This window comes from Myxine glutinosa, chromosome 6, assembly GCF_964187855.1.
Source record: "Myxine glutinosa chromosome 6, kmMyxGlut1.1, whole genome shotgun sequence".
Classification (NCBI taxonomy): Eukaryota; Metazoa; Chordata; class Myxini; order Myxiniformes; family Myxinidae; genus Myxine; species Myxine glutinosa.
The window spans coordinates 125,751,846-125,763,656 of NC_136266.1; the positions used below are offsets into that span (position 1 = coordinate 125,751,846).

Here is an 11,811-nt window from a genome sequence, read left to right on the forward strand (position 1 = left end):
TATATATAAGTGATAAGATATATATAAGTGATAAGTTAAAAAGGGGGGGGGTTGGGGATTTTAACGGGCTACCGCCGCCTTTTTTACTATTATATAAATGATAGAACCAAGTATCAACCAGACTAAAGAGTGGAGGTGTAATCAACCTTGGTATATAAATGGAAAACATAATGAATGTGAAAAATATCAAATAGGTATAATTGAAAAGGCAACTGGTAAAAAAGTTCACAAAACAAATAAGAGAATTAATTTAAATACCGGTGAATTGGGTAAAAAAGATGGAAATATTTTTGAGTGGACGGAAAACTTTGATGGTTGTCAGGAAAATATATACTTTAATTTAAAAATGGTATGTGGCACTGGAGGCGCTCAAGCAAGAACATTGAGGGAGGTTTACCATTTTATCTTAGCTCAGTTAAAATATCTTAATAAAGAACCAAACTCAAACATATTTTTTGTTAATATATTAGATGGTGAAGAGAGTTGTAGGAGAATTAAATTATTTCCCACGCATAAACAAATATTTGTAGGGTCGTTGTTTGAGTGGGTTATATTCACCAGATGATATTAAGAGTAAAAGGTTAAAAGGTCCATGAGGTCAGAAGGATCACAGGTGTTTAAGTGGTCTAATGAATAAGGATAACATGTCAAAAGGTTAGAAGGTTCGTAAAGAACAGGGTGAGAGAAATATAGGTGTTTAGGGGCAATGAGGGAGGGAAAGAATTAATATGGAAGTGAATGGGTCAATGTTTGAGTGGGTCAAAGATTAATCTGCCAGATGATATGTAGAAGAAGGATGATAGGTCTATAAGAGAAAACAAATATTTGTAGTGTTTGAGTGGTCTAATGAACAACATTAAGGATAGGTACTACAGACAAAAGGTTCATAAAGATGAGGGTGGGAGAAATAGAGGTGTTTATGATTTTTGAAAAAGACAAGGGGGTAAATGACATTAGATAGGGATTTCCCATGTTAAACGGAGGTGTCCCAGAAGCAACATTATTACACTACTCCTGGGTGTGGAAACCAGGTCGCAAATTAGGCAAGTATTATATATTTTTAAAGTACTCCAAGTCTCTAAGCTGTTTGTCACCATGGAAGTGAAGGGATTGCATTGAGACACTGGTTTATTCTATACAGTGAGACACTGGTGAGTCAACAATGAACCAACCATACACCGCTTCAATCCAGTAACTTTGCAGTCATGACAAAGGGATTGCAGTATTACGATTATATTTACTATATTATTAACTTTATTATTATTATTATGAAAACGATACTACTGTATGAAGAAACCTGGGCTAATTTGTCCAAAGCTGCCTGAAGTTAAGGGATGAAGGCATGAAGCCTAAGGCCTATACATACTGTGTTGTTGGAAGACCCGTAACACCTATGCTTTTGATATTTGATGGTCATTTTAACAATCAGTTTGTTTGCATTTCACACTGAATGAAAAACAAAGGCAGAGCATGGCGATTGTGATGCATGACAGATTCGACGATATGTTCGGCATGAATGGCATATAAATCAAAATGGCGGTGTGTGGAGTCAGCCTTCATATGCCGTAATATGACATCACAGACATAATCACATCACATCACCCCCGTCATGTGACCAGATCCTCAGCTCTGTTTGGCGAACGTTTGTGAGGGACATACATACATACATACATGCACCCCGCATACATCTGTTTCATCTGAATCTGTAACACTTAGAAAATCAGAGGTAATTAATTGAAAAATTAAATTATTAATCGACTAATTGATGAATCAATAAATCAAAAATACCCTTGAAAGCCAATCGCTTGGTCACTGTCGTGTCCAAATATCAGCGTCCTTCCTCAAAAGGTTCCAGAGATATTGCCCACATGAGAAAGAAAATAAATTCGTAACTATTAATTAAAATAAATAAATAATGTTATGTCTGTAGGGTAGTGATATGTAGAGCCAGATAGATCTGTATAGGTAACGTGCTTCATCTGTCACGGTAAGGAATCTGCCCTGTAATAAGTTTCATGTGTAGGCGTTTTGTCGGTTAAGAGTATACCTGTGAGCATACCAAGATGTTCGAGTGATAAGTAGCATAGGGATTAAAGAGTAGCGCCCCTGTGTGTCCACACCTGGTAGCCAAACCTTTGTCCCTTTTGGCACTGCACCCATTTAGACACTTGGTTAGGATCTCCTTAGTGCAACATTAAATGACTCCCTTCCCTGACAGTGACTTCGGAAGGAACAGGCAAGGAAACCAGGCCGGGGCACCGCCGATGATGGCCGCCGCCAATTACACCTCCGGCAGCCCTAACCACATCGAGTGCCACGCGCTATCACCACGCTACATGCTACGTGCTATCACCACGCTACATGCTACGAGCTATCGCCACGCTATGGTCCTGTGATTGGTCGGCGCGCTGGGCGTGAATCTCCAGCCAACGAGTTCGAGAGGCGCGAAGCTGGAAGGTTCGGTGGAAGTCGCTGTTTGGTAGCGCCAAGGCTGACGTCACTGAAAAGGTTATTTAAGGGAGCGCCGAACGCCATTTTCTCTCTCTGGCACTCTCGTCTCTTCTTCGTCCTACGCAGCATGGGTCTCTCTCTTGCAGCTCTTGAGTCTCTTCCGGTTCGTGCTCGTTTGCGCAGCTAGCCTTTTTGGACATCCGGCGCTTCGTCTTGTGCAGCCAAGTTGAGTTGAGCCATAGCCCGAGTGGAGTTCGCTTGCTTCTTGCACGTTTGCTTCGGGAGAGCTGACTGGGACATGGCAGGCCGATCGCGTGTGAAGATCGACCTCGCTTGGAGCCGCTAGCCTGTGTTGGACGCACGGTGCTTTTCCTGCTGTGGGACCTCGTGGTTGCTTTGGAATTTGGAGCAAGGCCTGGTGGCGCACGAGCACGAGCGGAGCTTGGAGCTGCGTGGTGGACGATACCAAGACAAGACGAGGGACAGATCAGGCCAATCCCCATTACATTTTACACAACGTGTTCTTTTCCTTTAATTCATATTCCTGTGTCTCGTTTCTGATATCTGTGTGTGGGGACGTCCCAATTTAGGCTTCTTTATTAGTTTATTACCGCATTTTCCTGTTCCTGCGTTCCGGTTCAATAAACCCTTGTATTATTTTCCTTTCCCATTCAAACCTGTGCCCGCTTGAGTTGATTGCCCCTACAGGGTCGGAGTGTCGCAGTTAAGCGCTTGTGCAGCTTCCATTTTCCTCCTTCCTCCCGCACGACATATAGCCGAATCCGTGTTTGGTTATCGCCTCCATTAAATCCGTTTTGGTCCATCCGCGACCTTCTGGTGTTAACCAGAGTTGCACGACCATATGAAACGTAAAACAATTGATTTCTTAATTAATTAACTAATAGCATACCCAAACCACCACCGTTTAATCCGAAACTGTAATTTTTGGAAAATTATTTAATTGATCGAATAATTAAATAATGAATCGATTAATTGATTAATCAATAAATCGAAAATAAAAGCGAGCAGTAAAAAAAAAACCCCAAAAAATATTTTCAAATGTAAAACATTTAAATAGCACCAGTTGAAGATCGGCTAAAGTCACGTGACGGCATTAAAGTAGTCTTTCGAAAGGACCAATTTCTCGTTCATCCCCATCCAACGCACAATGACAGGTTGTTTTTAAAAGCAGGTAACATTGGTTTTTCATGTTAAAGAGCAGAGTGTACAAATCAGATATAGGCCTATTAATATATTACGCGAGAGGAAATGCAGATTACAAACTTGATAGTCATATATTAATATATCAATACTGTACATGCTCCCACACCACCACACGTCATCATACACTCATTGACCGCGCGCTGTGATGTCACTTCCTTACGTCCCGAAACTGGACCAGTCCCAGGTGTCCCAGCTCCGCAACACATCTGTACGCGGTCTCGTACTGCATGAACAGCTGGGCCAAGCACATCTCTTCACTGCGCAGCGCCACGCCCATGGTGCTGCCCCAGGGTCTTCTGCACTGGGTGAGGTGCAGACACCGGAGAACCACTAGATCGTGACGGTAAACAATACTAGTCAGTCCTTTTAAATACTGAACCACTACATGAACCAAAGTTTTCTTTATATCGACGAAAAGCTTCAATATGGGATGTACAACTGGGCGTGTGCGCATTTTCATTATTAAACGATATATAGATATATAACATATTGAAGGAGCTGTGGTGCTCCAACGCGAGTCGAAAGAATTGACGAGACCAAAGACGGAAATTCGTCCGAGTTGCTTTAATGCACGTATCAAACTCGGGTACTCTGAAAAGCCCGTTTATCGGGCAGCAATATATATACACATTTATGCCGGAGCGTTTGCCTGGGAAAAGCGAGACCGGGCATGCCCGGGTGTCAAGGGCGAGTCCTGGAAAGGCGAGTCTGGACCTGCCCGGGCATGCTGGACGAGGCCTGGCAAGTCGAGAGCGGGCATGCCCGGGCGTCCTGGACGAGCCCTGGAAAGGCGAGAGCAGGCATGCCCGGGCGTTCTGGGCGAGCCCTGGAAAGGCGAGAGCGGGCATGCCCGGACGCTCTGGGCGAGCCCTGGAAAGGCGAGAGCGGGCATGCCCGGGCGTTCTGGGCGAGCCCTGGAAAGGCGAGAGCGGTCGTGCCCGGGAGGTTCGGGCGAGCCCGGGAACAGCGAGTTCGGGCATGCCCGGGAGAGGCGCGTCTGGGCCCGTCCGGACGAGCCCAGCATGGCGATTGCGCCCTGGCCGCGTCCTGGCAGGTGCAAGGCGATTGTGTACACCCAGTGGTAACCGCTACAATATAGATATATAATATTGTAGGAGCTATGCTCCAACGTAAATCGGAAGAATGGACGCGACAAAAAGCTGGAATTCGTCCGAGTTTCTTTATTGTGTCAAATCAACTCGGGTACTCTGAAGAGCCCGTTTATCGGGCAGCAATATATATACACATTATCCCGGAGCGTTTGCCTGGGAAAGGCGAGAGGGGGCGTGCCCGGGCGTCCTGGACGAGGCCTGGCAAGTCGAGAGCGGGCATGCCCAGGCGTCCTGGACGAGCCCGGCATGGTGATCGCTCCGCGTCCTCGGTAGGTGCAAGGCAATTGTGTATACCCAGCGGTAGCCGCTACACACGTCCCCCCAGAATCGACTTGCACCGGCAGGATCAATTTAAGGGGGGTCCTGATGACCCGGCCGAAGCGACCCCTAGCGGGTTGTGGTCCGGTGTGGTGGTGGGCGGTCGAGTGGAGGGCACTGTGGACGGGGGGTGGCCTCGCCGCGGCGGAAGGGCCAACCGTGGCCATTGGTCGATGTCCACGTGCGCCGGCTTGAGGCGGTCCACCGCAATCCGGTCCGACCTGCCGCCGATGTCGATGACGAACGACTTGTCGTCCCGTCGCAGGACCCGGAAGGGCCCGTCGTACGGCGGCCGGAGTTGCCCCCGATGTGCGTCATGACGTACAAAAACGTACTCTGCTGTGCGAAGCGCTGGGGGGATGTAGGACTGGGGGTCACCGTGGTGGGACGTTGGCACGGGGGCAAACCGTCGGGCGGTCTCCTGGAGGTCCGAGCGCTGGTGAGCTGCGGACCAGGGACTGGTAGCGTCGGGCACGAATTCGCCCGGGACGCGTAGCGCCTGGCCGTAGACAAGCTCGGCGGTGGACGCCCGGAGGTCCTCCTTGGGGGGCCGTGCGGAGGCCCAAAAGGACCCACGGCAGCTGGTCGGCCCAACCGCCATCCTGAAGGCCGGCCATGAGCGCGGCCTTCATGGAGCGGTGGAATCGCTCGCACAACCCATTGGCTTGGGGGTTGTAGGCCGAAGTACGGTGGAGCTTGACCCCCAGGTTGCGGGCGACCGCGCCCCACAGCTCAGAGGTGAACTGCGGTCCGCAGTCCGATGAGATGTCCGCCGGTGCGCCGAAGCGGGCGACCCAGGTGGCGATGAAAGCCTGCGCCACGTCGGCGGTGGTGGTGGAGATGAGGGCAACGGCCTCCGGCCACCTGGTGGTCCTGTCCACCATGGTGAGCAGGTGTGTGAAACCCCGTGATGGGGGGAGGGGGCCCACCAGGTCCACGTTGACGTGGTCGAAACGTTGTTCGGGCACGGTGAAAGGTGCCAGCAGGGCCTGGGTGTGTCGGTGGACCTTGGCCTGTCGGCAGGCTGTGCAGGTGCTGGTCCAATCGCGGATGTCCCGTCGAAGGCCGTGCCAGACGAATCGCGCCGACACCAGCTTCTGGGAAGCTTTCCGGCCTGGGTGGGAAAAGCCGTGGAGGGAGGCGAAGATGCGGCGTTGCCAGGTAACAGGCACGATGGGGCGAGGCTGGCCTTGGGAGACGTCGCAGAGCAGGACAGTGTCCGCGAAGGGGATGTCGGCCAGGCGGAGGCCCGTGTCCGCCGCCCGGAGGGCTTGCACCGTGGTGTCGGTGGTTTGGTCCGCCGCCATAAGCGCGAAGTCCACGCCGAGGTGGACCGCGTTCGCGCTGGCCCGAGAAAGACAGTCGGCCATGGCGTTGTCTTTGCCGGCGACGTGCCGGATGTCCATGGTAAACTCCGACACGGCGGAGAGGTGGCGCTGTTGGCGGGCCGACCACGGCTCCGTGACCTTGGCCATTGCGTAAACCAACGGCTTGTGGTCGACGAACGCCGTGAAGGGTCAGCCCTCCAGGAGGTGGCGGAAATGGCGAACGGCCAGGTGCAGACTGAGGAGCTCACGGTCAAACGTGCTATATTTGAGCTCGTTCGGCCGGAGTTGCCGGCTGAAAAAAGCAAGTGGCTGCCAAACCCCGTTCACCCATTGCTCATGTACGGCGCCCACCGCATAGTCGGAGGCATCCGTGGTGAGGGCGATGGGAGCATTGAGCACCGGGTGAGCGAGCAGTGTTGTGTCGGCGAGGGCCCGCTTTGAGCTTTTAAATGCCGCGTCCATTGCTGCGGACCAGACGACGTCGTGCTTGGCTGGCTTGCCCCGGAGGGCTTCGTAGAGGGGCGGCATGAGTTGAGCAGCGCGGGGCACGAAGCGGTGATAGAAATTCACCATTCCCAGGAATTCCTGCAGGGCCTTTATGGAGCGGGGACGTGGAAATGTGGCGATGGCCTCGACCTTGGTTGGCAGCGGCACGGCACCGTTCTTGATGATGTGGTGGCCCAAAAAATCAACGGCCGTCGTGCCGAAGTGGCATTTCGCCAGGTTGACGATTAGGTCGTGCTCGCTGAGGCACCCGAACAGTGTTCGGAGGTGGAGGAGGTGCTCGGCCCGGGACGTGCTGGCGCCGAGGATGTCGTCCAGGTAAACGAAGAGGAACGGCAGGTCGCGCAGCACGCCGTCCATCAAGCGCTGGAACGCCTGAGCCGCGTTCTTGAGGCCAAACGGCATTCGCAGGAATTCGAATAAGCCGAACGGCGTGATGACGGCCGTTTTTGGGACGTCGGCCGCCCTGACAGGTACCTGGTGGTATCCCCGTATTAAATCGATCTTTGAAAAAATGACCCGTCCTGCCAAACGGGCGGAGAAGTCTTGGATGTGCGGGATCGGATACCTGTCGGGGGTGGTAGCGTCGTTAAGGCGGCGGTAGTCGCCACATGGGCACCAGCCGCCCCCTGGTTTTGGGACGATGTCTAGTGGCGAAGCCCACGCGCTATCGGAGCGCTGCACGATGCCGAGGTGTTCCAAAGCGTCGAACTCGGCTTTGGCCACGGCGAGCTTGGCTGGGTCGAGGCGGCGGGCTCTGGCGTAGACTGGCGGGCCCGTGGTTGGTATGTGGTGCTCGTTCCCATGTCGTACTGCGACGGCCTAAACGTCGGCCGCGTGAGGGCCGGGAACTCCGTGAGCAGGCGAGCAAACTCGTTCGCCGCCAGGAGGGCGCATGCCAGCTCGGTCGGAGCGGAGCTGCTCAATGTGCATGCCAGGGAGCTGAAGGTCTCGGCGTTGATGAGGTGACGCCGTTGGACGTCCACCAGCAGTCCGTGTGCGCAGAGGAAGTCGGCGCCTAGCAGAGCCATGGGCACGCTTGCGGTTACAAAAGTCCAATTAAAGCGTTGGCCACCAAAGCAGAGGGTGACGTTGCGCAGGCCGAAGGTGCGGATGGCCGATGCATTGGCCGCAACCAAGGAGGGGCCGCAAACCATGGACTGCCTGTCCTGATCGGAGGCGGGTATGACGCTCAGTTGGGCGCCGGTGTCACACAGGAAGCGCCGTCCTGACGCTTTGTCCGTGATGAAAAGTAAGTTGCCCGTGTGGCCGGCGCTCATGGCTGGTAATGAACGCCGGCCCGGCCGTTTCCCGGCTTGCCGAAGGTGCATGGGGGTCGGCATGTCTGGGCCTTCTGTCCGAACCTGGCATGATAATAACACCACGCCTGGTCAGGTGGAGGCCCCGGTCGTCGTGCTGGAGGTGGTCGGCGCGGCGTAGTGGCCGCCAATTGCGTCGGCAGTTCAGTCGTCGACCGTGCCGGGTGCTCGGGCGCCATGGGCGTTGCTTCAGACGGCGGTGGGCTCCAGGTCGCTGCTCCAATGCGTTGGCCTGCCGCTGAGATCTTGTCTGCTTCCCTGGCGAGGGCGCAGGGATCCGTGATCGTCGTGCTTGCCAGGGCGAGGGGTACCGGGCTCGGCAGCTGACGGAGGAACAGCTCCCGGAACAGGAATGCCGGAGAGTGCTTGCCGTGCAGCGAAAGCATGTCGTCCATTCGCTCGGACGGGCGCGTGTCGCCGAGCTCGGGCAGGTCGAGCAGGCGCCGTGCGCGTTCCGCTGATGGAGGGCGAAAGCGTCGAGGAGGAGCTTTTTAATCGCGTCGTATTTGTCAGCGGCTGGGGGGGGGGGGGGGTCTCGAGGAGGCTCAGGGCACGGGCCGCGGTGGCTGATCCGAGTGCTGCTACCACATGGTGGAAGCGGGTGTCGTCGGCCATGATGCCTCGCAGGGCGAACAGGGAGTCTGCCTGGGCGAACCAAACTGCCGCGTGAGCCTCCCAGAAGGTAGGCAGTTTGAGGGCAACTGCCGTGTCCATGTCGGGTCACCAATGTAGGAGCTATGCTCCAACGTAAATCGGAAGAATGGACGCGACAAAAAGCTGGAATTCGTCCAAGTTTCTTTATTGTGTCAAATCAACTCGGGTACTCTGAAAAGCCCGTTTATCGGGCAGCAATATATATACACATTATCCCGGAGCGTTTGCCCGGGAAAGGCGAGAGGGGGCGTGCCCGGGCGTCCTGGACGAGGCCTGGCAAGTCGAGAGCGGGCATGCCCGGGCGTCCTGGACGAGCCCGGCATGGTGATCGCTCCGCTGCCTTGGTAGGTGTTACATGGTCCTCCCGGTGACTACGTGGTCTCGGTGACCCCCGGACCGTGAGAGGAACTCCGCCAGAAAGATATACTATTTATGCGCTTTCGTAACGCAATCAATATGAATTCCAATCAATAAGACACCCCCACACCAAGGATCCGGAAAAATCAATGATATATTCCCCCAGCCCAAGGAATCAACAATCAACAACCATCAACAATCCACAATTAACAATCAATCACCAATATGATTAAGATGGCCATCTTATATATGTGTGTCCCCTTTCCCCACTCCCGACCCCTTTGGTCTCTGTCCCTCACAATGTCTCTGGGCCCCTCCTGACCAAGATGATGGTCGGCTTCTCCGCACACGGGCGGTTGAACAAACCCCTGGCTGACGTGCTCCCAAACGTACGTCACGTACCGGGAACAACGGTTGCAGCGTGCACCTCCTGACCAAGATGATGGTCGGCTTCTCCGCACACGGGCGGTTGAACGAACCCCTGGCTGACGTGCTCCCAAACGTGCACGTCACATACCGGGAACAACGGTTGCAGCGCGCACCTCCTTGTCAAGCAACGCGGGCAAAGCAACGTGCGGCTTGTCCAGCGCGCGAGGCCCAAGGTGCGACCCGTACGCGTCCTTGTAGACGGTGAGGCGAACTGTGTAGGACGCTGGGTTCCGTGCACGAACCCAGGGCAACTTGATGCGTCAAGGGGTAATTCCTTTCGCCAGATGGGTTTCCCAACGCAGCGTCAGACGCTGCTCGATATTGATACCCTCGCCTCGGAGCTCGGCGAGGAGGAAGAAGAATCGTCGCTTCTCCAGGACCTCGTGTCTTTTTCTTCTTCCGTTTCCTGTCTCCTTTTTCCCAGAAGGGCTCCTGACCCTTTAATCACAACAACCTTTAATCGACTACACATTGATAAGCAAAGACCTGAATAGTAATTCACATAAATATGTAACAGTAGGTGCAAGGCGATTGTGTATACCCAGCGACAATACAATACAATATAATATATATATATATATATATATATATATATATATATATATACATATATATATATATATATATATATATATACATATATATATATATATATATATATATATACATATATATATACATATATATATATATATATATATATATATATATATATATATATATATATATATATATATATCAGTCACTATGCGACCTTCATATCATCAGTGGAGAACCGCCAGCAAGGTGTCCCATACAGCTGCTGCTGCACCTTGCTGGGAGCGATACGCACCGCCTGCCACGCGGTGACGTTATCTCTGGTATCCACTCATCATATGGAGTCGACCTGGAGTATATATATATATATATATATATATATATATATATATATGGAGTGTATACAGTATATATATATATATATACTCAACGCATTCAGATCTATTTATTACATACACACTAGAGAGTTGGGCTAACCTTAATTCTACCTCGTCAAACCACCGAACTCAAGAACTCAAGAACTCAGCAACACATCAACACATCAACCGATAATAGTAATAACTAGATGGTATTTATAGAACACTTACCCGACGCAGTCGACTTGGTGTGGGCGACCTCTTCTGTTTAAGTGTATATCTTTTTGTTTTATCCAATATGGCTGCTAGACCACGTGACGGGTGACGTCATAAATGTACATTCTCCAATGTAATTGTTGCGTATATCACGCTAAATTTCAAACTGATCGGATTGAGCGTTGTACTTGTCAAATTATGATGTCATAATGAAGGCACCAATGACGTAATCTTTAACATTTATTCCCCATTCAGATTTCTTTAAATCGAGACATTTCAATTTTCCCATCGAGTTGTTTTGGAAATGTAGAGGTCCAAAGTGTTTCGGTTTTCCAAGATGGCGCCTGTACCACGTGACCTATGACGTCATACTCACTAAAAATGCTACACGAGTCGCCGCATACTATGGTGTAAATTTTGTCAATCGCACCATCATTTGCTGAGAACATGATTAAATGAATTCAATCAACATGGCGCCCATTGACGTAAAATAACGTAGAATCACGAAAAATATCACATCATTCGTGAAAAAAAATCACGAAAAATAATGATTGACGTAGAATCACGTAAAATATGACGTCATAATTATCACTTAAAAAAAATCTATACGAGTTGGCGCAAACATGGTGAAAAATTCATGTCAATTCCAACACGTCAGGAAAAGAATTTTGAAAATGCGGACATGTTCGTACCTGCGTACACGTACTGCCGTACACAAGGAATCGCTTAACCCCGTTTTTGCTTCGCCAGCGCAGGGTAAAGCCTATTAATTAATAATAATGAATGACGGTTCATACAAACCGCCCGAAATAATAGGAGGATCAGGGGCCCGAGGATCGGTTTACGAACTTTAACTAAATGTGGTTCGAGGTGAAAACCGACTCACAGTGTTACAGCTTGAGCTCGTGCCTCCTGGTCTCCGCAGCAGGTGCACCCTATGAGCGGCTCGTGCCTCCTGGTCTCCGCAGCAGGTGCACCCTATGAGCGGCTCGTGCCTCCTGGTCTC

At 51.5% G+C, this 11,811-nt stretch overlaps 1 protein-coding gene across 2 annotated transcripts in view; it reads right to left on the reverse strand.

Annotated features, from left to right (window-relative positions):
• The window catches only part of LOC137415335 (V-type proton ATPase 116 kDa subunit a 4-like), a 142,879-nt gene extending 131,308 nt beyond the window's left edge, over positions 1-11,571 (reverse strand). Inside the window, exons 1-2 of one of the 2 annotated variants that reach the window (XM_078780488.1) lie at positions 11,498-11,571; positions 3,836-3,976 (exon numbers count right to left, since the gene is read on the reverse strand). In XM_078780488.1, coding sequence (XP_078636614.1) covers positions 3,836-3,952 — 117 coding nt within the window. In that variant the 5' untranslated portion in view covers positions 3,953-3,976; positions 11,498-11,571. The remainder of the gene's footprint in view (positions 1-3,835; positions 3,977-11,497) is intronic. The other variant, XM_078780487.1, reaches the window with a different exon arrangement.
• Positions 11,572-11,811: the final 240 nt, after the last annotated feature.